The following is a 27,157-nucleotide window of genomic DNA, read 5'->3' as shown; positions in this document are numbered from 1 at the left end:
TGTTTGTGAATTATCGCTTTAAAAAGTATGGCTTTCACACTAAAAGTACCCAGACTTTCCCCAAACTTATTTTTATTTCTTACAATTGGTTATATTTCCGGTAGCGGCAGGTTTTATATAAATCTAATTAAAAATGTTAGATATTAGCTACAGTATGTTACGATTTTAAAGTTTTTTCAAAGCTGTGGTTCTCTTTTTGAATAAGAGTTGCTTGATAAGTAATATTTGTAGCGCAATGAGAAAGACCTGATTGCTGATTGATAAGTGTATAAAAACGATGATAATATTTAATTGATGCTCAAGAGATTCTTTTCAGCTATGTAAATATTATTCATTATGCCTATGTATGTATCCTAATGGGTTTTTTTTTCTACTGATGACTTTTATGAGCCCTTGTTCTATTCATCTGAATTAAGATTTCGTGATTTGGTTGGCAAAAATGATAGATATTATTCTAATATTTGTTTCAGATTTATTGATTGATATATATACCAATCGCACGATATGCTAAAATCAAAACTTACTTATGATAAATAGTACTTTAACAGTCTGATATTTTCGACATTGCGTTATTCTTTGAATATTGACTTTATTTTAATCATAAGTTTTACAGCTTACCAAATGCTATTTTTATGCGGACGATCTTTCAATGTCTACGGTTAAACACCTGCAAGCAATAAGTATTCTTTTCAGTTTATAGTCTGAAGTGACTAGAGAGATATTATGATTAGGATCATCAACTTTATCCCGGATATCTATCCTAAATCGGCGTTCGTGGCAGTGAACAGAGTTATACATCAAGCGTAATGTCAAAAAACCCTTAACCTGTCGAATTAAACAAACGCGATTTCCGTGCTAGCTCTATTAATGAGATTACGCACAAGTCGCAAGTGAAAGAAATAAAAGTGCATCCATATACTAATAGACGGAAGGAAAGAAAGTACCATTCACAGCAAGGTAAATAAACAAGACAAGAAAACAAAGAAAAAGTTAAACGCATTATAGACTCAATAAAGAATCGGCAGCTCTACTCGTGGCATAAAGATACACAATGGTAACACGATTCAACATATTATCCGATAAGCGGTGCGTGAAACAACCGAATAAAAGGGCACGGACGAGTTTACACGAAAAGTAGCACCCATGCATGAACACCCGTATCACGTGACAATTGACTGTCGTGCTCATCACGCATGGCGGATTCCGAGCTTTCTCTTTGATGACTCTAGGTGTATCAAGCTCTATGTTTACGACTCAAAGATCATTCCGCGCGATGAAAGTTCTTACTTTTTATGGGTTCTTTGGCTCATGTTTATGCATCACGCAAACCGATTCCAATTTATCAGTTTCCGATTCTACTTTTTCCCAAGAGGCTTAACCAATTAGTGTGAATGAAAACTAAAATGTTATTATAATGGCTCTTTTATATTCTTTTAATGTATTTAAACGTACACTTTAAAGAAAGGCATGTTAAACGGCGAGGAAGAGACGGACGATAATAATGCTTTACAATGTTATATTAAAAAAAATATTTTGAAGTCCTGGTTTTTTCGTGACAAAATTGTATCAAAAATAACTATAACAGGGAGGCAATTTAACGCGTGTAAAAAGGATATTCTATCAGCAAGGAATCAAAGATTTTGTTATAGGAATAAATGGCGAGAAATAACTATAAATTCGCTGAACAAAAAACTTTTACGATTTAAATAAAAATCCGTGAAGTTTTTGAACAAGCACAAAGAAACGTCTTGTTTCCTGTTATAGCGTTCCATGACCTTCTATATAAGTAAAGCAATTACAATCTCATGAAGTTTCATAGTGCTTTATACCTTGAATTCAACATCTGCTGTATAAATTATGCGAGAAAATACGTGTTTATCATAAATTTTTTATTTGAAATTTTGATTTGTGTGTTTTTGATGTTAAATCATTGCGTAATTTTTTTGCGAATGCAATTATAACAATTTTGCAAACGCAGAATTCGAGAGGCCAAAAGACTTGAATTATTATCAAAATGAAATCCATTTATTTGAGGAGTATTCGTCTTTAAAAATTTCAAATATTACACTGAATTTTAAAATCAGTAGCTCAGAAAATAAAATGCTGTTTCAGCTGCTACGCAAAAAGAATTTACCAAAATAGCTCAATTTGTCAGAGAGCATGGAGTCCCTCATATATAATGTGAATATTTACTTGCTTAAAGATTAAACTCTAATTTGAATTTAACTTTACTATGTCCTCTTAAATCCACTATAACTAATAATTCTGATGACTTTGTAAAACATATAATAAATTTCATGTAAGAGAGTGTTTTGTGGTTGATAAAATATATTTATAGTTCCAAATATGGAAAAAGATTACTGGAAAAGGCATTTTAAAAGAAGACGGCATGTAATATGAAACCAAAGAAAAAAAAATTACTGATTGGTTCATTATTTATTTAAAGCCGTTAAAAGAAAGTTGTTCTTGCAGGTATTTTATCTCGACATGCAATTAGTCTATCAACTAGAAATTTTACAAACAAAAATGTGAATTAATTTATAAATTATTTTTCTAAAAATATGGATTTCGTCAGCAATTGATTTAAATGCTTATTAGATGGCCCGAAAAATTATGCCAGAAATTTATTTAAGATCATGCTGTTCTTTACTTCGAGCAAAGCAAAAGTACTTGCAATTTAAAGAATATTGAAATGATCCAATGAGCATCTTTAAAGTAGTATTGAGATTTATAACAAGATAGTATCCATTTTCTTGATTAATTCACTCAAATCTTGGCACATACCTTTGTTTAACAATCAAATAATAAGTTTAACAACATATTTATTCAAGTACTGTCATACAAATTATTTTGTACCGCCAGTTTGCTTTAAATCCAGCCTAATGAGACTCTTCCAATCACATCAGTAATCCGTGACTCAATGACATGAGCAATTTTCCTATCCCACTTTTCTTCCCATCAAATCAGAAAGGCAAACGACATTCCGGTGTCTCAGGCCTTTATCATTATTAGAATTATTATAATATTTTCATGTAGCGTGGAGATTGCCACTGTTAATATTGCTTCAATCTGTTCCTCAACGCCCTTGGGGAATTGAATCGAACTGACAGAACATCCTTTAATGAAGTTAGCTTTATGTGCAAGACCAGTCGCCCTTGTTCCTTTCACATTGACTGATACCAATCTGGTCAACGTCCCTTAGTCAAGTAGTTTATTTTTTAGACATACCCGTCAATCTTGAGAAATCCTTACATCAGCATGCTCCAGTAGCTCACATTAACAATAATTAAAGTTTTTATCAGTCAATCAGTTAAGAACAGATAGCAATGATTCTTTTTTTTCTTTCTATCATAAATCTACGGATTTTGAGCCATTTTTTTCCTCTCACCAGTCAATGAATTCAATGTCAGGACTGTTTTACAGAATAGATAAAAGGTACTTTCGATTATCGTTTTGATATTTTTAAGGCTTTTAATAGATTTAGATGAAAATTTTTCAAAGAGTCGTGCTGAATGTGTTTGTGGAACTATAAAGATAACTCCAGTTCTTTTTTTTTTAAGCAATCCTTGTACGTGATTGAACATTTAAATCACCCAATGGAAAGAGGAACAGGCATTTTAAAAAACACCTCGCGCTTTTAAAATAGAACATAACGTCCCCGTTTAACTTTTTGAAAGAGAGTTACATGAAGTGAGGTCTTTTCAGAAAAAGGGTTGCTTACATTATCTGAATTTTAATAAGACTGAAAGCACCTTTCTTAGCTTTTCATACTATTCTCTAACAATCTTGATGGAACACTGTTGTCATAAAAAGTCGCATTCCGACAGTACATTTTCAGAATTCAAAACAGGAGTTTTAAGTTATCTATGGAATTACATTTCTACGCATGCTAACTATAAAAAATATTAGGAATAATAATTTAAAAAATGTTTATGCATGTACAGAAATTTTCCAGAGCTTTCTAAAAATAACTTTACTTCGCTTTCTATTTGAATTTTCATGCAAAGTTTGGAAGTAAAGATTTTATGGTGTAAAACTAAGACATGGTATGCTGGGCCAAGCTGGATGCTAAGTAATGACTTGAGATTAAATTTATAAGACAAAAGTTTTCCAAACAAAAAGACATAAAAATTACTTAAAAATAAATCAAAGAAGGGCATCGCGTGATAAGAACATAGAAATATAAAAGAAAACTAATTATTTAAACTTTCTAAATAATGCAAAGGAAAATGAGTAAATTTATTGCACATTGATAAAATGAAATACAAATATATTTAATGCGTTAATTTACATATAATAAAACATAATATTTTTTATGTTCAGAACTGGAATGGTATGCTTTAATTCAGTGTGGTATTTAAGTTATAAAAGACTTCTTATATCAGGGAGTTAGCTCTTTGTTTATGAAATTCAATATTTCAAAATTTATTCAGAGCAATCATATTTCAAGAAAAAACTATTTCATTAAGTATTTATGGTACCTTTAATCATTGTTATACTAATCAAATAAACCAAATCAGAACGAAGGAATTATAAAAAGCAATGAATATATCTAGTCGAAATTCAAAAATATTACGATCTTGAGAAAGCTAGTTCAGTTATTTGTATGTTTAATTATTTATATTAAAATTTTTTTCACGATACTCTTGCTAATAGAATTTTCATGCACCTTTTCACTTTTATTTTCAACTTCATATGCTTTTTTTTTGTCAGCATTTGACAAAATAACTAATAGTATCGAACATTATAGCGACACTGTAACGATAACTTTTCACATTATAATATTTTACATAAAATAATTAAAAATCGTTTTTAGTTCTATTGCGAATTTTAGCAGAACGAGTTGGTGTGGTTATTTTTCATCGATTCGCCAAACTATGTTTCATGGGCTGACTTAATAGTGACATAATGGTGTTTAAATGTGGGCAGATACAATCTAATTAAAAAATTTTGAAGCTTGCTAACAAAAAATGTAGGCGCTTTAAATAAGTAAAAATGATAAAATTTTGAAACATTATAATTTAAATAAAAATTTACACCTAAACTAGGGCACTGCAAAAGTTTCAAAAAGTAGAAGATCTTAGATATAAGCATAGTAATTAATCAACGCGAAGTTTTAAAAACATTTACATATGCATGCAGTCATTAAATTATCATTTTTAAATAAATTGCAACTGAGGTATGTGTCTGAATGTTTCTTAATGAGCGCGGAATAATAACCTTGAAATTTTTGACAAGTTAATGCAATTCCATGCATGCATAATGTCTGTTTAACTGCTTCAGGTACAAAGCCGAAGATCTTACCCTTGCGTCGCGTTGTTTTTTTTCTTGTCTTCTTATTTCAGATTCAAGTAAGTTATAATTACATTAACATACAACATTTAAATCTATTTAAATTTTTGGGGTAAGTCTCCCATACAATCTTTGAAATAATGAGAGGGATGGCGAATTGAGTTACGTGACTTTGCTATTATGATCGTTTTTGTACGATCACGGAAGTGGAATTCCAAATGCGATTTTTATTCAGTCCGACGAATAAATTTCACTAAGGATACATTTTGTATCACAATACATTTCAAAGCATTTTCATTAATTTAGCTCGACAGAAGTAAAAATTTTAAGGAAAATTTTAAGAATAAATTTCAATGCGATTCGTTTATTTTAATGATTTTTAAATAATTATATTCCAAGAACTAACGAATATTGCTTTTTCATGGAGAAAATTGAAGGTATTATGACTTTTAAATCTATTTTAGAATTATTTTGAATCAATTAAATGCAAAATGTATTCTTAGAAAGTTGATGGCACCATTTCCAGTCAAAATTCGGATCACAATTCGCCAACCCTCCTTTGATTGCAGTTAAAGGTTTATGTTTAGAACACGTTGATTGCCAAACCTACTTGAAGAAATCTGAATTAAGAGCTATCTTGTCTTTGATTATCAACGAATTAGATTTATTTATTTATTTGTAATTTTAGATGTTTTATCTTCAGTTCTGTTTTGTTCATTGTAACCAAGAAAGAAGTAAAATTCATATAACTATATACACTGTAAATCCATGGATTTGCATGATATACATTTATATTCATGACATATTGCTATTTATAGAAAAAATTACAAATATAAATTGCGTGCTTTGGGAATTAAGAAATATATTGATCTCTCTGCGAATTCATGCATTATATTGTTTACAGATGTAAATAAAATTCCAGATACCTATGTTGAAAAATGGTAATAAATCAATTAAAATAAATGAGATGTTAACAATTTAACTAAAAACTTCTAAAATTAAAATATCAAAATTTCTTTTTTTGTGTAGGAAAATGTAGCGTCTGGAAAAAGAGGGAATGTGGATATTTATTATCTAGTTAACAGCAGAATTTCTTTTTGTTGAAGCTTTGTTCTTTTGTTTGTTGGTACTGAAATAAAAGGAGGCATTGATATATATTTATTTCACGTACAGAGCAAAGAAAATGGGAAATCTGGGTGAATTTTGATCACATTTCATGGAAAATAACGAAAAGAAGGTTTTCCGGTTGGTTTATTTGTGACATTAAATGTTTTAAATGATAAAAAAAATCAGCATTTGCCGAAGTTTAATAATTAAAATCCATTTTATCTAATTGCCTTTGGAAAACAAATTAATTTCCGATCGTAACGCATTAATTTATAGAAAGCAAGTAGTTTTTTTTTTTTTTTTTTTTTTTTTTTTTGTATTTAACATTTATAACACTTTGATTTTATCCATAGGGGAAAAAAATATTTTCTGTAAAAAAACACTTTTCTACCGTATTTACAAGTCTTGTTGTATTTTTGCGTTTAATAAATTTCTATCAATACTTAGAAGAAGGAAATGCAAATGTTTTTCAAAAATTCTTGTTAACATATATTGTCGTATTATATTCAGTTTATATCTTGCTTTTCTTTCTACTTCATGCATATTAATAAGGGAGCAATCGAATGCAGGAAATAAATATTTTTTTCTTCTTTGAGATATTTTGTGTTTCAATTATATCAGTTTTGGAATTTTTTGTTGTTTTGACTACCAAAAAACGCTCGCTGAAATTGGATTGCATCGCGATTTTCTCTAAAATGATGCCCCAGCAAATTGAATTCAGTGATGGATTCCATTAATTCGGAGATCTAAATATTTTCTTGATGCCCCCCCCCGGAAACTTTCTTTTTTCTTTACATCCTCAATAATATGAAAGGATTCTGAAAGTTACTTTCACAAACACAATAAAACATGCAAATTGCTTAATTAAAAAGATTGCAAATGAAAAAAAAAATATTTAAATTTCTGGTCTGTTATTTTTTCAACTGAGAAATCACCATTTTTACATGGAAATAACTTCAGCCTGTTTAAAAATCATTTTAAATGCCCGTAAAGCTATAAAGCTAGAGCTAATAGAAACTAAGTTTTCTTTGTAACGCTTTATTTAATTGAAACGAAGCTTTATAGCTAATTAATGACGAAGAAAAATTAAAGCATCGAACTCTTAATGAAGACACAGCTGGAGCGAAAGGGTGAAGGGTCAGTCGGCGGACTTTTTAAATGCACTTTACTCTCAGATAGGCACGAAGGTTTTAAAAATAAATCCCATTTCCGCATAGTTTATTGTTTGTATTTTTTTTTTCCAACCGTCGCCGAGGATCTTTCTTATAGTCCAAACAACAAAGAAATCGTCTTTCATAACCAAAATGAAAAAAAGTTCTTGTTTTAGTTGTTATTTTTATGGTGAGGAGATTCTGTGCGGCAGACGAAAGCCCATTCGGAGCAGTCTGACCAGTCCTCATCCATTAGTAGTTTCCCTTTCTCTTCGGGTGGCCAGGGTTGCCATATTGGCCCTTTTAAGGCCAGATTGTGAAAAATTTTCTTTTGATCGGTATGTTTGGGCTTCACAACTTTTATTTATCTGGTCTTAAATTAATTTTCATCAATAAGTTTTAGAAACAATTTTTAAAAAAATTAATTATAGCGTTGTTTTTTTTAACTATGCCGTCCATATAGAAAGTACATGAGTAGTTTTTTCTAACAATTACATCGCTGAGTTATATCGCTATGGTTATATCGCTGATAGTTATATCGCTGAGTTATATCGCTATAGTTATATCGCTGATGGTTAGGAATGGTTCCATACTGCGATCAGTTCATCATTCTGTGATCATCAGGTTTTAGAGTCAATTTTAAAATCATTTTAAGTTTTAGAATCTTTTATTATTTTATTTTTATTTATTTATTTAACAAATTATGCTACCTATTATTGAAAGTTATTGAATTTTGCCGATTATTTCTACTACTGTAATAGACAGAATTTCTAAAAAAGCCTACTTTTTTCACTTTTTACTGATTTACTTAAATCAAAGATTCTTAAAAAAATATCTCTCGTGATTTTATCTCGGCCTCTAGTGAGCACATTTGTTGAGGGAAAAAATAACCAAACTTATAATGGTAAAGATTGACAAATGGTGACAAAAGAGAAGATAATTAGCACACTTACTGGGGCATTTTAATGAAATGGTTAAAGATGGAGTTACATATCGAATGATATTGGGATTTAAATATAATTGTAAAATGAATTATAAAGCGAAATGATTCTTCAATGAAATGTAACTAAGAAAACTATCTTGAATTAAAAGTTACTATTAAAATTTGCCGTATAGCTATTTTTAATTAAATTTTAGTTTAGACATACTTAATTATTGCTTGATTTTCGTTTCTATTTTTCCTACTTGTGGGCAGAGTCAAAATATTTCTGATGGAAATCGGGTCGAGTAAAATATTTCTTGGGGGAAAGAAATCACGAGAAAAAAAAAGGTACATGGAGCACTGTTTTAATTCGGATAATTTTCTTAAATGATTTTGATTGTTACGTTTACCCCAGATGAAACCTCAATATTTCAGATTTAGGTATATTCAGTTTTTATTTTGCATACAATTTATCTTTACTTCCAACTTATATTGAAAAGCCAATGCTTACATTAAATCAAGCTTTCTTAATTTTTATTTTCATTTACGCTCCAATTTTGCAGCTAATATAACCTCCTGGACCTAACTATGAAAAAAAAAATGTTGTCATCCCCAAACAGCCCAATGAGAAATGAACTGATGATGAGCAAAAAGAAATTTATATAAATATATTTACAAATATTAAAAATTTTTAGAAGATAAATCTTAAAAAAAAAAAAATTAATTTACTAAACAGCAGTTTATTTTGACATCCCCCTACTGCAAATGGAAACGCCTCAAAAAGACAGAAGTTTTATGGAAACAAACACACATGGAATAAAAATGGGAAATTCTTAGAATGCAATGAAACTTGTTAATTCAGCATTTTTAGAGAGGCTCGCGATACTGATTCAAAATAGTGACCAGATAGAAAAATCGAAAGTAATTATAATTCGAAAAATGGCATTAAAAAGGATTTATATATAAAATTTCCAAGAAATGCTTGGAATATTCTCTTTAGTTTTTTGGGTAATTTTTTTCTTTCATACCGAATATTCAATTTGATGCATTCGTTGCCATTTTTCTCGCTCTCTTATTTCGGAACGAGGCTGATAAATTTCTTTTCATTAAAAAATCTAAGTCTGGCGTTTATTGGTCTTATTTTTAAGGAAGTTTGGCATTACTGCCATTTTGATGTGGCAGCCCTGTTCTGAGTCTTCAGGCGAGATGACCCTACCATGCACGATGGGCCAATGATCGGTTTTACCAGCGGCTACGTTCATGTTAAATGCGATTTTTTTCTCCGTTTTTTCGCAGTCTTTTATTATTATTTTATCATGGGCCCGAAAGGCATAATATTCAAACTATCGGTCAACATGCAAATGAACCCACTATCTTGAATCTTACCAACCCCTTGAGGAACGGCGGACCACTTTCGGCTGAGATGGACGATGACATAGGTCATTAATTTGAGAAAAAGTTCTGAATTAATGACGACACGAATCGGAACATTTGAAAGCTTCCATCAATGGTCTGTGGGAAGATATAAAAGCGACAGAAAAAAAAGTTATCTTGAAAGTTTGGATAAAAATAATTTTGCAGGAGATTGATTGCATCCATTTGCGGTCGCTGTCAAAAGTCAATATGCGAGATAATCCATAAATATTTGCTTTAAATATTCCTCGATGCGATTGATTTGAATATTTGTATGTGAGGTTACTTATCTTTAAATTGAGCCATTAGCAAAACTGATTTTCTTTATCTCTTTAATATTGGTTTTTTGTCACCTAAGGAGCTTCCCAGAGGTACCTAAGTGCATTTGTGTTTTTAGCCTGTATAGATAAGAAATTGAAGTCTAAGTTTTCGTCTTAAGAAAAAGACTAACCAGTTTTTCATCAAAACAGACTTATAAATATATGATTTAAATTTATTCATTTGCGAGTTTGTTGATCTTTTGAATTTAATATTATTGAAATGGATGCAATTATATTTAAAATAGCTTAAGGCTTATCACTTCAGAGTATTTTTTTTATTGAAAATATAATTTTCGTCTTCATGATAAATTTTAAAAAGTCAGCTTTTAACTGTAATACACGAACGTCACATTTTTTAATTCATTTTAAGTGTACCATTATCAGTTTAATTTCATTTTAAAGGCTATTTATTCAAAGTATTATTTATAATTTCTACTTACTAAATCGTTTTTGGATGTAAATATTTAATTAGAAGAGAATATATAGGGGAAATTTATTGCAAAGTGACGAATAATGGTTGTGAAAATAAGTTAACTTCATATTGGTTTTGGTGGACTCGGGTGATGATAATGGTGATATTATGTTTCCAAAAATATACGTTTTCTTGGATAATGTAATTCAAATTGAAAATACTGAAATTCGAAAGGATAAATATGTTACAAAGAAAGGAAATGAAATAAATATAATATAATACTTGGTATTATGTAATTACCTTCTTTCCTATTGTGATTGGAATTAAAAATAATTTTTATACGAAACTTATGTGGTTTATCAGATCATAATTTTATATCTTCCGAATTTTTTAATGTCTCTGTGAATGTTTTTCATGATAATGAAGGTTTTATTCATTTTTAGTTATTTAAAATTTTATAATATATTTTAGATTATTCTTAGAATTTTTGGGGAGAAGAGATGATAAATGTATTTAGAATTAATTACACAAGGATAAATGTTGACTTAATCCTGAGCTATAAGTATCCTCATACGACAAGGATACTTTGATCAATACAGTCGAATTTGTGGTCAAATCAATGTGAATTTTTTTTTTTTTTAAACAAGAGCTTAAATCATCTTTTGTTGATGATATGTTGTATTTGTTGATGACCTGTTTTGTTGATGATATGTTGTATTTGTTGATGACATGTTTTGTTGATGATATGTTATAGTTGTTGATGACATGTTTTGTTGATGATATGTTGTATTTGTTGATGACATGTTGTATTATGAGACAGATAAAAAGAACTTATTATTTACACTCACTTGTTTCAAATTTTGTAATAAATTATATTCATTTTAGACTATTCTTAGAAACATAATATCTAAAGAGGAATTGGGATGCCAAGTCATGCTCAAAATTACACGAGGGTAATTAGAGAGGTAATTCTTAACTCTTTTCATACAACGGGGATATTTGATTCAGCCCTCAGCTCATCGAATTTCTCGGTCTAATTAATATGAGGATATTTCAATGATTTAAATTTAGTTTAGATAATTTTTTAATTATAATGAAAGAAATAAGAGACATTCATTTCGAATTTGTAACACATTTTAGATAATTATTAATAAGATAATTTTTAAAAAGACATTGGGGTTATTATATTTGAAAAATACATGAGTACGTCTAGAGAAATACTTTTGAACCATTCTCAGAACAGGAGGATATTTGAATCAGCCCTCTACGCTTCGAATTTTCCTATCATTCCAACATGAGGACATTTAAATTACTTTAAAGGACAAATTTATTCTAGTAATTTTTTTTATTAATAATTGTTAGTGATTCTTTAAAATTAAATAAAGTCACTAATTCTTAAATTATTTTTTTTCAAAATTATGCAAATTATGAATAAAAGCAATCTTTATTACCAAAGATTTTTATACTTTAGCGATCAGTTTGAGACGATATTAAGCTTGGGTGAGAAAATAAAACATTACTTTCGAAACTCAAAAAGTTTATAATTGAAAGGTGTTTTTTTTAATGATAGCAGCCTATTTCTTATCAGACTCTATATATCATTAAGACAAATGTGGGTTAAAATTTAGAGCTGTGATTTTTTAGTCATTTCATGCTTCTCTGATTTTACTAAGCTTTAAATCGTGATCAGAACAAAAGGGGGCCATTTTTTTTTCTTTGTATGGTCATTGTCAAAACGTACCATTCGCTTACTTACCAGAGAACACTTGATTTTATTTTGGTTTAGGCTGCGCAAAAGAAATGCGATGCACAATAGAAACAAAAACTACTTATAACCTAAATAATGAAATGGTGTTTTCCGATAGTATACATCACGTTATGCAGAAAATTATTACACTTTCTAAAAATTTTAGTTTTCTAAAATGACACAAGGACAAATGTAATTTTCTTTTCTTTTCTTTTTTTTTTTTTTTTCAATATAGAAACGGTGAAAATTTAAATTCCAAAATCTGAGATATGTTAGAGCATTATGAATGAGCATTAAAATGATATATGAGCATTAAAAATATATTAAGAAAAGCTCTGAAAGGCGAAATGTAAATATGTTATACAAATAAAAAGAAAAAAAAAGGAAAATTTCTTGATTTATTTTATTATGACTATTATTGCTTTATTTGGTTTACTTTTGCATTTGAAGTTATTTGGCATCCATGTATTCTTAAATTGTGACTAACTTCGCATTTTATTTCTGTTTTGAATGACATGAAACTTGTAAATACTACAGAGCTTTAAAATTATTTTAAAAAGTCCAATTTGACATATCATTTGTTAAAAAAATTTAATTTGGCTTATAATTTTAACATTTTTTTTATTTGGTTTATAATCCTTTTTTAAAGTTTCGTTTGGCTTTTAATTCTTTTTTAAATGTTCAGTTTGGTTTATAATCTTTTTCTATTTAAAATTTAATTTCGGTCATAATGTTCAGTTTGATTTATAATCCTTTTAAAATAATTGCCATGCATATTTTCTTTTAGATTTTTCTCCCGTTTATTTTATTTTGATCAGTTTTATTTTGTTATATTTTGGTACATTAAAAAAAAAATCTTCATTTTTAGCGGTAATGGTGAAGACTGTTTAATACACGTAAATAGGGGCTGTAAATCCTTATTCAAAGACGGGTCATGGTCTCGATTGAAGCTTCAAATAAGCACTTTATGCTATATCTTTTTCAATTTGTTTATAAAAACAATTATGAAAATTGTTCTGTTAGACATTTCAACAAAATAATCATTATATTACAAGTACATAATTGATAAGCAAATTTTCTGTGTAAATCTTCAGATTTGTTTCACTAAAAATTATTTTATGATAATTCTAAAATGAAACTGATAATCAAATCTAAATAGACTGTAATAAATTATGCGACCTTTTCACTAATTAACATTAAATAACTGATTTTATTACCAATATAATTATTTTTATCATCAATTATGAAGATATCAAAATTAATAATTATGATAATTAGTTATTATAATAATTAATTATGGAAATAATATTTTTTGCAGACAATATTTTGATTTTATTTCTGTGCATATTTTTTCACGCCTTAAAAGATGGCAAAATTGTAAATATGCTAAAAAAAATGTTATGAATCTAATAAAATTTATTTTTTGGTTAATAAATATTTATTGATCGCTTGATTTTCATTGGTATGGCTGTCACGAAAATTTTTCTTTATTGAATAACAAGTAGTCCTGAGTGAAAAAGGCAACAAAGCCTTATTTAAAGAACCTGGAGTTTCATAGATATAATTGCAATAATATTAAGTTGGCTGAACAGGAATTCATTGATTTTAAGTGCACATGAAGTATAAAAATTACACGGATTTCATATATAGGAAGTTTGCTAACTTATTTTTATAGGGAGTTTGTTTAGCCTAAAAGAGGGATTTGGATGTTAAGAGTTTCTGAATAAAGCGAAATCAAGATTTATAGTGCTGCAGAAAAATAAAAAATAAAAAAAAAACGAAGTCATTATTATTTGTTATTTTCTAAATAAATTAAAGCAAATAACTTCTGATTGAAGAATATATTCGAGACCAACAGCAATCAAATCAAAGGCGTTAGAAAATTTTCCTATAATTTTCTAATTTTTCTAATTATTTTTGTAACACGCTATTAACGTCACAGAAAATATTAACAACGAGTATTAGTTACAAAACTAATGATTTTCCTCAGTCAACTCAGCGATAAAGTCTAAAATAACAAAAAAATTGAAAAATCTTTTCCGCTTGCTTTTTACATATTTATATAAATAAATCACTGCGAAACATCTATCTTCGAGCAGTTCTTAAAAGAAAATAAATTACGTTTAACATAAAATAAAATTGAATAAAAAATGGTACCTTATTAACCTAATGCTAACAGATAATGGATATATAATTTAAAAATTCAAGGCATTCCCTTACCCTCCGTGCCAAATTATTCTAATCAATATCTCATTCTAGAAGGTCAGAAGTTTCAGACGCAGATTGCAGATCTTTATTCGTGAGTAATTTGTATCAATACGAATTATTTCCTACTCAAAATCCGTGGCATCAAAAAAGACTTGTAAATAATAAATCATAAGTAAGCATATTAAGCATAGAGACATGACATCATTTCAGGAAATCCTTGTTTCAGACATCCAGGATGCCTGAATGCTTGGTAAATATTTTAATGAGATTTTAACTACTATACTTCACGCATATTACATAATAGATACTAAATTGAGAGCTTTGGTAACAAGCCATAATAAATTCAACAAACCAAACTATCTAAAACCAAAAGTATTGTAATTTTCTTATTTTTTTAAAGCCACTTTTCAAATTCAAAATTTTAATTTCCAATCTTAATGCAAAACATATTATAAATCTAATAGAAGAATTCATGCGATAATAATATTTTACTGTGGTTAAATCAAGTCTCGAAAAAACCCAAGATTGGATGACTTTTCAAGTTAGGTTTTCACGTCAACCACTTAAGTATATATCACGCTGAAAGACGTGAGAAACATCATTCACAGAACATTTCTTAAAAGCAAATAATTTCTGTTCATTGCGAAATAAAATTGAACGAAAGTAGGTACTTTATTTACTGGATAGTAATAGGTAACGGGTATATAATTTAAAAATTCAGCACATTACCATTTCGTTACCTCATTAATTTCTCCTCTTCTCTGTGCCAACCCATTCTAATCAATACCTCATCCCAGAAGGTTAGAAGCGTCGGACAAAGACTGCAAATCTTTCTTCGTGAGCAATTTGTCTTAGTGCAAATTATTTCCTTTGAAAAAACCCGTGGCACAAGAAAAGAAGACCCGTAGATAATAAATTGCAAACAAACAGCTAAACATACGTCATTTCGAAAAATCAATGTTCATGATGTTTTGGATGGTTAGTGCGTGGAAATAGCGATTTCTCATTCAGTAGTAACACTGTCAAAAAAGGAGTTATTATTTCACCTACCTTAGGTCATATGTAGATCAATACAATAAAAACCAAAAGAATAAAAATCCTTTTTCCGAAGAACGGGTTTGAGAAATTAAAACTGCTGTAGGATGTTTATATTGCCTTCACAAGTTGAAAGGACTTGACAACATCCTTTAACGGAAGATGGCAGTCAAAGATTTTTACTCAATTCATAGAAATTCTTTCAAAGATAGTAATGATGACATGGCTATTAATGCGGGAAAGTGAAAGCGCGATTATATGTTGTACATGATTATTAACATGAGAATGTGAAATGAAAAATAACGCTTACGTGAAAATAAGATATGAAGGCTGATTTAATAAACAGCTATTTTCCATTAGAAAATTCACGAGATTTGATAGTCTACGATATTTAAGAGGTTGATAACCCCTGGAATAAAAAAATATCCCTTCAATTAAATGAAAAGGACCGATCTTGTTTTAAAGCAGTTTTTTTTTTTTTTTTAGTTCGGATATTTCCAGGAAAAGAACGATTTCGCATTTTTTGCATGTCTTAGTTTATTACTGGTTTGAAAATTTATGCAGATTTTAAAGCGGCTATTAACTGGAATATTTGATTTAAATTTTATGGGAGGAGTAATCGAATAAATTACCCCATACTTCTTTTCAAATAAGTTGTCAGGGAATGTGTTTTTTTGAGAAACTAATCTAAACGAATTTTAAACTTCGGACATTCTCAATGAATGATTGAAGCTAATCTATGATTATTTTATCAATAAGTAAAAAAAGTCAGCCAATGAGGTAATCATATCTTCCTTTTTTAAGATCACTATGCAGTATACTTAGGAGAACTATCATTAAAACTATAACTGCAGTTGCCATTATCTGCAATTCTTATCTATTTATTGCCACTTTTAATTCGAATTCAATACGCAGACACAGATTTCAGTTGCAACCTCTTGCCTTAACAAATATTATTACAAGAAGAAAATAGATCAGTACTGATTGCCACTAACTCTGTTTTCACCAAGAATTCTCCAAATAGCAGCATTTTTCCAATGTATTAAGAAATTATTGCTTGCTTTTAAATTTCGGAATAGTTTATTGTTTCCTTTATTATGTATGAATTTGGTTATTTAGTTAGATTAAAACCCCGTCATTTAGAGTAATGATGCATCTTTTAGTCGAACTTCATCAATTTGTACCTTGGACAGAAAACGATGATGACACCTGAACTGGCACCTATTTCTTCACTCTTGCCCATCACACCCATAGGAGATCACTCAGCCCCAACAGTATTAACATGTACCAGGATCTCGTACATAAAGGATCTTGAAAGGAATAGGGTCTAGAATTCAAGATCACTCCGGGAAAAAAAAAGTTTAAAAGGGATATCTATAATTTTTATGCTTTTAATTTCAGAAGGTTTTCAAGAAAACTTGTTATAGAAAAATATAAGCGTCTAAAATATCGCCTCTTATATCAAAAAGCCGTATGTAAAAACACCATAAAATGCACAACGTATGGCATTTTAATTAACAGCTGGACACGTTAACGACTTATAACATTTTGTTTTTAATCTGTAACTTCAGTTCTATCAGCTGATCACAATAATTTGAACACTGATTATCTTATCCATGTAAGTGTTCTGGATTTTTTTTTGGCAAATTCGATATACGACATTTTGATATGACAGTGACTGTCTGTATAATTAATCACGAGGAAAAATTAAAACGTTACTTCGACGCAGATGTTCTATGGTGAAGTAGCTAAGCTGTTTATTTTATTTATCATGATTTGTTTATCCTATTTAACTAGTTCGTTTACTTGTTATCTTATTTGTTCTAATCTGTTTATCCAGTTTATACTAATTTGTTATCTTATTTATCCTCACTTGCTTGTCTAATTTATTCTATTTTAATTGCTTTTTCCTTATAAACGTGTTATCTCATTTTCTCAAATCTATATATTCTATTTATATTAATTAGTTAAGTTGCTATCCTATTCATCGTTGCTTTCTTATATTATTTATCCTATTTTATTTGTTTTCTCCTTATAAAATTATATTAAATTCTAAGAGCCATTTTAAAAGACCTACAGTTCTTACCTTCACTCCTTTCTGGTTGCTAAAATCTGTACTTAGGCATTGCACAGCTACATTCACCTAAAATAAAACAAATGCAAAATCAGTTCTCAAATCCTTTTATTTATACATTGTACTAAAATCACGTCCTATAAAATATACGCACACATAGATAAAATTATTCTTAATTTAATACTCCAAATTAAACAAATTATTTTGATTTGGTAATACATATTATAAGAACACTTCATAAATCAGAAATAATAATAAATTAAGAAGTAATATGAAAATAAAAATGAATTATCCAAATGAATTTTTAACTTGCAAAACTGAACGTTAGAATTCTTAAATGATTTAGAAATGAAATAACCTTAAACTAATCTTTTACTTGTAAAAAACTGAACACTACGCGAGATTGAAAAATGAAAAATAATGAAATATTTTCTGTGAGAGGTCATAATTTTTTTATTAAAAATTAAATATTTCATTAAATTTTCATTTTCATATTTCGATAGGTTATTTCTTTAGGATGCAAATTGTAACATAAAATCACAAGTTGGTTTGGATTATTATTTCTTTCCGCCATTTTCTGTTTCTGTTCTACCATTTATAGTCGTTAAATGATTTTTTAAACCTAATATTTAAAAAGAGAATAACGTATTCTTACTTTGCAAGAACTTTCTAAGGGGTTCCAATAAAAGGCAATGGCATTGTGTGTGACTTCATCAATTTGACCGATGATGCCTGTGCTATTTTTGGTATCTGGAAGAAAAAAAAATTATTTTTAATCAATGCACTCTAATTTCAATAAAAAAGATCTAAATAACCATTATTCTTATGGCTTATTTTAAAAGTAATTTCTAAATTATATTTATTAATATATTCTTGAGAATCTTTAACGTTACTTTACCAAAAATTAAAATTTAAATGTGATTTTATAAAATTAGTAAACGTAAGGACACTAATTTAAAAAAAAAGCTTTCAGAATGATAATTTTAATATACTATATTAATAATCAGAATTTTATAAATACATACCAGCATCAAGAATTCTTTGCTTTACGGAATGCTGTCGACTGTGCCAAAATTGCCAGGCTTTCAGTTCTTCATCTGGTGGCTTCTCTTCTCGGAACATCAACATCACAACGGACTGAAAGTGAAGAAAAAATAATTCTGATCAATATTCATTCGTAGTATAGAATTCGTTTCGATGTTCTATAATAGAAAGTGTACAATAAAATGAATCACATCACAAAATCATGCATTAAAGTAAACTGTAAAATAAATTAGTACATGAATTATACAATAAAATTATGCCACGATGCGAATTATAAAATGAAGTAGCACAATAAAACAAATAATATTATAAAATTATGCAACAAAGGAAATTATAAAAATTAAGTAGTGCAACAAATCGAAAAAATTCATACAATTAAGTGAATCATAAAATTCATTAGCGAAATAAAGGAATTATAAAACGGTATACTAAATGAGTCATAAAATAAAGTTACCGTAAAATTGTTAGTAGATATAATAATAACCGTTTCATCTCAGGTTAAAAACCAACCTTCTATAGTTAATTCATGATCATGTGATATATATGACAAATATTCACCGCATGTTTATTTCCGGAATCTAATGGGCATTTGACATTAGGAAAACAAATGGCATATGACAGCATGCAATTTGATGCTACATGACATGTGTAATTGCGTTTTTTGTGTACATGTGATATCACCTGAATGAATAGACTCAATGGCCATCTGCTAAAATAGGCAGATGACCATTTCGAGTCTTCACCAGGGTGTGTGAGTGCGGAAATCCTATCCTTCAAGTGTGATCGAATGATAAGAGCGATATCGAAGCCTCGATGTGCCACTTCCCAAAATGCCCGAAATGCCACTATATCAACCGCTATAATTTCATTCCACAAGGGGGTTTCCCGTAAGGAGGTTAAACATTTTCAGACTCATATACATACATGCGTCCTCGATAAAATTAAGTTTCGCAATCCTTCTATTAATGAATTTCGCCAATGCTCCGCCACTTTGTAGATTACAAGAATCTAATATCTCAATCCCAGCTCGATAAAAATGCATTTCCATCTGTAAGTTAACCTGTTTTGTATTTTATTTTAATTTCTTGATGAAAATGTTAAAAGATTTAGAGATATTACTGAGTAAAATATTGGAATTATTGTAATTTTCATTTTAATTGAGAAAATTATAAAAAAAATTATATTTTGAGGATTTTGACGCTAAGTTGAATCCTTTTACATAATTTCGTTTTAACGTCATGGTTTAGCCTGTGATTCGGATCATGTTTGCAATTTCTGCATTTAAACTATAAAATATCTACTTTCACTTCTAAATTCATATTGTCTCCCGATTTATTTTTGTTGTAATATTCAATGCCTTCTTTCCTTTAGGTTTTGCGTTAAAGCTTTGAGCTTGTCACCTCCCTTCACATCGATATTCACAGCTATGTTATCGGAATCGTATGACTTTATCTAGTCGATAATTGATATGTAGATTTATTAAATATTAGCTGTATGCTTTTCTTTAATACTTGCAAAGAAAATAAGTGAATAGCAACTGTGGATTATGCTGTGGATGTAAATATGTTCTAAAATGTGTTCATCTTAATAAAAGTGATTTTAAAGTATTCGTTCGTCTTCCATGATGCAGCTGTGTCACTTTATCACCCATTAACCGCCCCACGAATTTGTAAGGACGTTTTGCCTATCATCTATTTCCTTCCTGTTCATAACCCCATCAATGGTTAATGGATGCAATCTCCAATCGCTCATCTCTATCAGTCAGCAGATCATCTATCCAATTAAAAGATCCTTCCTTTGTTATCTCATAGCTGTAGAAACTGTTATTTAATGAGACACTAAACGTGAATCATTTGCGTATCACGCGACAGCAAATTCGTAAAGCACTAGCCTGGTTCACCCCAGTGCATAAGTCTTAAGACTTTAATTATAACCCTATCATATTGATAAACGTATTATTTAAAGACTTTCATTAGACGTTTTAAAAGCATAACAAAGGAATATAAAATTCAATAAAGAAAATAACACATAAGATTAAAACTTACAGCATAGGGTAATAATCTATAAATTTATAACTCAGCTAAAATGCAATTTGCTTTCAGTCATTACTCGTTTTTATATCAATTTAAGTACACTGAATTGTAATCAATAGAAGAAATTGCCTTTTGATATATACAATTCTACAATTACATTATACATTTCCTCTACAGAAAAAAGATTTGATTTCATCTGCGATATCTGTCATTAAATGTGAATTAATAGCCTGTAAAGCATTATTTAAATGATTTATTGTTGCTTTTTCTTTCTGAAACAATGTTAGCTAGAGCAAGATGACCCACAAACTGTTAAGAATCGGAAAATTACTCCTTCATTAGACAAGGCTGCTCTGCACATATCCAAAATCTAGGTTAAGCTTTACTACAGGGGTGCAGACAATGTTTTTAATTTTAATTTAGAGGTAATATCAGATCTCCTAGCTGCAGATCTAAGATTATAACTTTTTACATCGCAAAGGTTTCTCTTTTCATCCTGCAGTCATTTTTTATTTGGTCTGGGAAATTTCCAATGTATAGATAATTAGCCCAGAGACCATTCCGTTTGATTCAAAATATGATAAAAAATGAGCAACAAAAACAGGAAACAACAGTCTGTATTATAGTTATCTTTGCTAGTCAGTGGATTTTCCATTCCTTCGTCAAGGCCATGACCATAACCAAAAGAAACTGTGATGTGTGTTATCAATCGCAAGATACAACTTTTGGAGCAGTCAGGGATCCCCAAAGGTGTAAGACCGCAAAATTGTGGCAACTGCTCGAAAAGATTCCCGTCTCCAAATCTACAAGGTTCTTTCTCACGCAAATTCACCAAGATCTGATACACTGATATCTCTTCAAACAACCCAACTGTTTTAGATTGGATTATAACAATGGATATTTCGCAATCGAAGCTTAACCTTGAGTTGCTATCCTACGAGAAAACGCAAAACTCGATCTCTTCTCTTATGGTTATTTATATTTTTGATATTTTTTTCTTGGCCTTAATTTTAGCGACCTACTTTGCAAGCCGGGGATACTCCGATGAATTCCATTGTTCTTTGTGCATAAGTGTGAAATGTGGGGGAAAGTTAACTGTCTAAGAGATCGATTAATAAACTGAGTATCAATTTTCAGATATCAAATCTCTCATATTACGCACTCGCTCGTGATTTCCGAGTGAAGGTTAATTACAGCAGAGCAAAATGATTGCGTGTTCTTGATGTCTGACAAACACTTCTCCTTTTAATGGATGGATCCGGTATCTCACCACCTCCATTTCAAAACTATTGTTCTAATGATGTTTTTTATTGCAAGTTTTGTTTTAGTAAATATCTCAAAAATAATGTGAATGAACTTGAGGATTTCTTTTTATTTGGACATTCATAGTTATCCTTTTTTAAATGCTGTATTTGGTCTTCAATTTCTTTGTTCTCTTCATGTCATATTTTTGACAATGTTTTTAAGCTCAAACATTTTTTCATGCTTCTTTTCAATGTGTTATTTGATATTTTAAACTGTATTTATTCCAGTCAAATTTTTGACTTTCCATTACATGGAAATTCGAAAGATAAATGATTAAGATCGTCAATATTTCAACCCTGGTATCTGGATGAAATCTCCATATTTTAGACCTTTCTGAGTTCTAAAAATCCATTTTTAAAATTCTCTTTATTTTTCTGTGCACATCATAACTTAAAAGAGGCAACGAATCAGAAGGAGGAAATTTTGCATATCCTCCTGACAATATCCACAGCTGTGGATTATTGTCAGAGCTTGAAATGAAATCCATTGAAAGGAAGTCTGTCTGTTCGTATGCCTATATGTATAGGAGCACATAATTCAAAAATGCAACGAGAAAGGTAGAAGGAATTTCAGATGTTATTGTGTAAAAATTTGTTGATACATAAAAAATTTATGATGATATCCATCATTAAGTTGACTGTCCGTGGATACATCAATTTATATATTTGAGAGCATGAGTTTCAAATACACAATAGGCTAGAAAAATTAATTTTGATATGCAATTCTTACATCAAAATTATTGATCATTTCCATATTTTGTAAAATATGCCTTAAAGTGTTAAGATTTGTTACTGATTATCAACGAACTAATTTCTAAAGAAAAAAAAATGGAATAAATTTTTCTGTATGGAATAAGAAAACATTTTAAATCCATCTCTTTTAAGAAATGGCAGAAAGGAAATAAAATGATAATAATGACAGATTTAAACAAAATATTATATTTAACGGCGTGGTAAAAATTATTTTAATTAAAGTTGTTTTCTTTTCATTTCGAGGGCTGGGTAGACAAACCGGTAATTCATTTAAGAGTCAGCCTTTTTTCGACTAGTGTTAACGCGTTGACAATAATAATCAGTCAAGTGATTGTTTCCTTTCAAAAAGCAAATATGAAATACTCGACTAGAAATTGAGCGATTAGGATTCTTTAGTGAAGGTTAAATGTCGCATTACATTCTCGGCAATTTTTGTTTATTTTTAAAAGATAATTGATTAAATATGCTAAAAACGGAAAAAATGAAAGAAGAAATGTATCTGGCCAAATGAAAATGTAAGACGCATCAGTTTTGATTGATCGCCAACTTTTGAAGTCTCAGTGAAAATCTGGTTAAAAGAAGTGAATCATAATTTCAGAGTTTATTTCTTTACTTAATCTAGACATCAATACAATCTTTTTTATATAAAAGGATCTTTTTGTTTGATTCCTAATTGATGCAAGGTGTTTATTGTAAACTAATTTCAAGCCTTTCAATTTTGAATTAAACTTACTTATCTTATTCAGACTGTTGTGGTTAAGCCTTGTTTAGAGTTTTATTCTCAATGTCGGAATTAAAAAAATGCCATGCATTCTGTAATAAATTACAAGAATGCTTAAATAATTATATTGTTTTCTGAAAGTCTTTTACTAATAGTGGTTTTCACGATGGTAAGCATTTTGGCCTTGTAATTACACAGTATTCCTCGTCACTCTAATAATTCCTTGTGGCCTTGCTACCCCAGTTCAACTTTTCTCTACCGCACTATTATTAGTGAATGTATTTTTTCCTTTAGGTAGTATTTAAGTAAGCTATCTCAATTCAACTTACACACCTTTTGTCTATCAGTTTTACATTTTTATTGCTTCAGATTGTATGCTAAAATTCTAAATAAATATGTGGTTGAACACTGTTCTTTAAATGCTTCTGAATTTAAATGCTTGAAAAATATTAAAAAGCAAATAGAAGAGCATTTATAATAATTTTATTTTAAAGAAGTATTTGTTTTAATCATGTAATGCAGGCTTAGTACAATTTTTCAAATTAATAGTCCAAATCCAAAATGAAATCCTATATATGATTATTCGATAAGAGTAACTGGGACGTAATTGGTTACATTTTTAATATAAATACTAAAATTATTTATAAAATCCTCCAAACCAAATAATTACATTTTTTCGGATATCAATATATAACTAAGCCCTCCATTTCTTCAGAGTTTACAAAGATTCATTTACTTAAGCGTCTTTTTTTTTTTTTTTTTTTTGTATATCAGTTTGTTTGTATGTATTCCAATGATTTCGAAAAAAATTTCTATTTTTAAGTGAAGAGCCATTTTGTTTCGACCAAAATATCACATTGATAGAGAAAACTGTAAGAATATGTAGCTATAAATAATCACTCTTCCTCCAACATAGTATTGTGATAAAATGGTACAGAACAGTTCTAAATCACAGGATATTGACAACATGGCGCGAATGTCGTGACATATCCACGATATTTTTTTAATAACATGGTGCGAATATTTCTATTCGAGATATACATATTCAAGATATTTTTCCAAACAACGTATTGCAAATATCGCAACATTTTTGTGATACTATTCTAAACAACGTAGTGCGAATAACTTGACAGCCCTGCTGGAACACAGGATTTTGACAATATGGGTTTCAAATTACATAGTAAAAAATAATGCCATTGGAATAATAACACAGAATAGCAACCCATCGATCTGCTATTCGTTTTAAAATCTAGTTTTGATGGAAGACAGAACGAATTAACCATGCTGTAAAAATTCTAATTAAGTATGTAGCACATACTGAGGTGCATGTTGAGTTGCAACATTATCGATCAAATCCAAAGTCCTAAGTGAGCAATTTTTCGTCCGACTTTTCGTTTCGATTTAACCACCATCCAGAATATTTCCTTAAAGTTGATTTATTGTAAATTTGTTAGAAACTATGGCATCAACAAGGACTGTATGAAATGAAGCATCAATTTATTTGTATAATATTTAGCAATAAGTTCGCGAGCCAATCAGTTGTGTGTAATATTTAGCATTTTATGGCAGTGGACATAAAAAAGAATATTCCCTAAGTGCTCATTCCACAATTTTTCCAATGGATTGAGAAATATATGAAAAATATTTTTTTGCACTAGTTTAAAACTGAGAGGTAAAAAAAGACCATCAACTCGTAAATTTGAAATGTGAAGAATTATTTCAATCAATCTTTTTTCCAATTCTGAAATATTGATTTCACTGCTCCATTCATCTTTCTGTGACTAAACTTTTGATTGAAAATCAGGAGTTTAGTTTCGAAGTACACTTTGAACTTTGCAATCAATCATTTTTCTTGCATGCAAGATAAGGAATGCCGTTAATATATACATACATTTATACATTTTTCAATTAACCTTCAGCTAATCGCTGTTGCTTTACAATTGTATTCATCAATCTCTTGTAAGACTAGTCTATTCCTAGGTATGAGCAAAAGAATCATCAGAAAGAAATCGACGACTGATTCCCGGAAACTCCGGCAAACAACCTTAAGACTAAATCAGAAACCAATTTCCAACTGGTTTTAAATTATGTTAGAAAGAGGTTGCAACTTTTACGAACCCATTGACACTCCACGCACCTTGCAGATCATTTATGAAGGACCCACAGTTCAAGGAGGGACATGCACCCCTTACGAAACCCGAGGACAGAATCGCTAAAAACATCGCGATACCGATCTGACACTCAAGAATTCGAGACCTACATAGCCTGGAAGAGTTGAAACATCGAATCGTACGTGACGGATTGGCAGAAAAACCCCCACTCCATAAGCGAAATTCTAATCTAATGATTTTTTTGAATAATTAGGGTTACATTTATCAAACAACTCAAATAAATAGAGGTATCAAGCTAACATCTCAGCCATGTAACCTTCTCTTAGGGATAAATTGATGATGCATATTAAATTAAAAAAGGGAACTTCCAAGGAAGGCTTAAGACAGGGGAAATCACGAGCGCTCTTCGTGTCAAGTAACGAGAATGAATATATAAAAATATATTCAGATCCCTATGAAGAGGGAGAGGGGAGGGGAAGGATTGAACAGCCATTACCTGACCCTCACCCACCCTCGGGGCCATGCACGTGATTACCAATTCTACACGTCACTGACAGCGAAACTTGCCGATGCGTGACTGTCTGTGGTGGTAATCGTGACTTGAGAGATGAATAAGGGCACCCTGTGTTTGAAAGCGTTATTTCTCGATTCTTGCCTTCATATTTTTTATATATAAGTATTTCGATTTTAGAGGAGTTATTCTTAACTATTTTTGACTCTCATTTTTTGCTCCAGCATTAAATTCGTACAACTTGACTTGATGTATCACCATTTTAGAGATCTTCAGAAGTTGGAAAACTCACTGGTTGTTAAAAAAATTTCATAAAAAATTTATTTTCAATTCAAGTGAATATAATAAAATACAGAAATAGAGTCAAAGCTGACAAGTGGCTTCTGTAAAAAGCCCGCTATATAGAATAAATGCAAATCTATCTCATTAACGTGAAAATAATATACACTACGTTAAAACACTACGAATGAGAAAGTGGTAAGGTTTTGCAATAAAGAAACACAAAAGCAAAATTTAGCATCGTTAATTTATTGAATCTTCATTTTGAAACAGAAAATTTCTAAAAAATGCCACATGCTTTCAGTAATTTTTTTAAAAATATGTCATGAAATATTATTTAGTTATACATGTATCGCCATCAATGAATAGGAGTATTTAAATTCGGTCCAATAACTAGCTTTTAAATCGTTGGAAATAATTATATACTTCTCATTGGAAAAATGCTCTAAATGAGGTAAATTATATTTTATGTTTCTAGAAAATCAATATATAGTATTAAAAAATTAAGAACTCGTAATTTTATACGGGCATAGGGCCTATTACTCATAAAAAATGATATCGATGCACTTACATTAAAATTAAAAACATTTCACACTTCCGTGACCAAAACTAACCAAATTATGGAACTTTGAATTTAATTATATCAAGTCAGTCAACGTCCATCTAGAGGAAATATAGCCCCTTGACTGCTGGATCTTAGTCGAGGATACCATTCAAATG

At 29.7% G+C, this 27,157-nt stretch overlaps 1 protein-coding gene across 4 annotated transcripts in view; it reads right to left on the bottom strand.

Moving 5' to 3' along the window:
* LOC129958915 (grainyhead-like protein 1 homolog) overlaps nt 1-27,157 on the bottom strand; it is a 220,731-nt gene that overhangs the window by 59,323 nt on the left and 134,251 nt on the right. For 2 of the 4 annotated variants that reach the window (XM_056071651.1, XM_056071653.1), the window contains exons 7-9: nt 18,707-18,818; nt 18,337-18,431; nt 17,685-17,750 (exon numbers count right to left, since the gene is read on the bottom strand). In XM_056071651.1, the coding sequence (XP_055927626.1) occupies nt 17,685-17,750; nt 18,337-18,431; nt 18,707-18,818 (273 nt within the window). The remainder of the gene's footprint in view (nt 1-17,684; nt 17,751-18,336; nt 18,432-18,706; nt 18,819-27,157) is intronic. The other 2 variants (XM_056071652.1, XM_056071654.1) reach the window with 1 other exon arrangement.

This window comes from Argiope bruennichi, chromosome X1, assembly GCF_947563725.1.
Source record: "Argiope bruennichi chromosome X1, qqArgBrue1.1, whole genome shotgun sequence".
In the NCBI taxonomy this organism is placed as follows: domain Eukaryota; kingdom Metazoa; phylum Arthropoda; class Arachnida; order Araneae; family Araneidae; genus Argiope; species Argiope bruennichi.
Note: the sequence above shows the minus strand (reverse complement) of the source record. Positions and strands in the feature narration are given on the sequence as shown.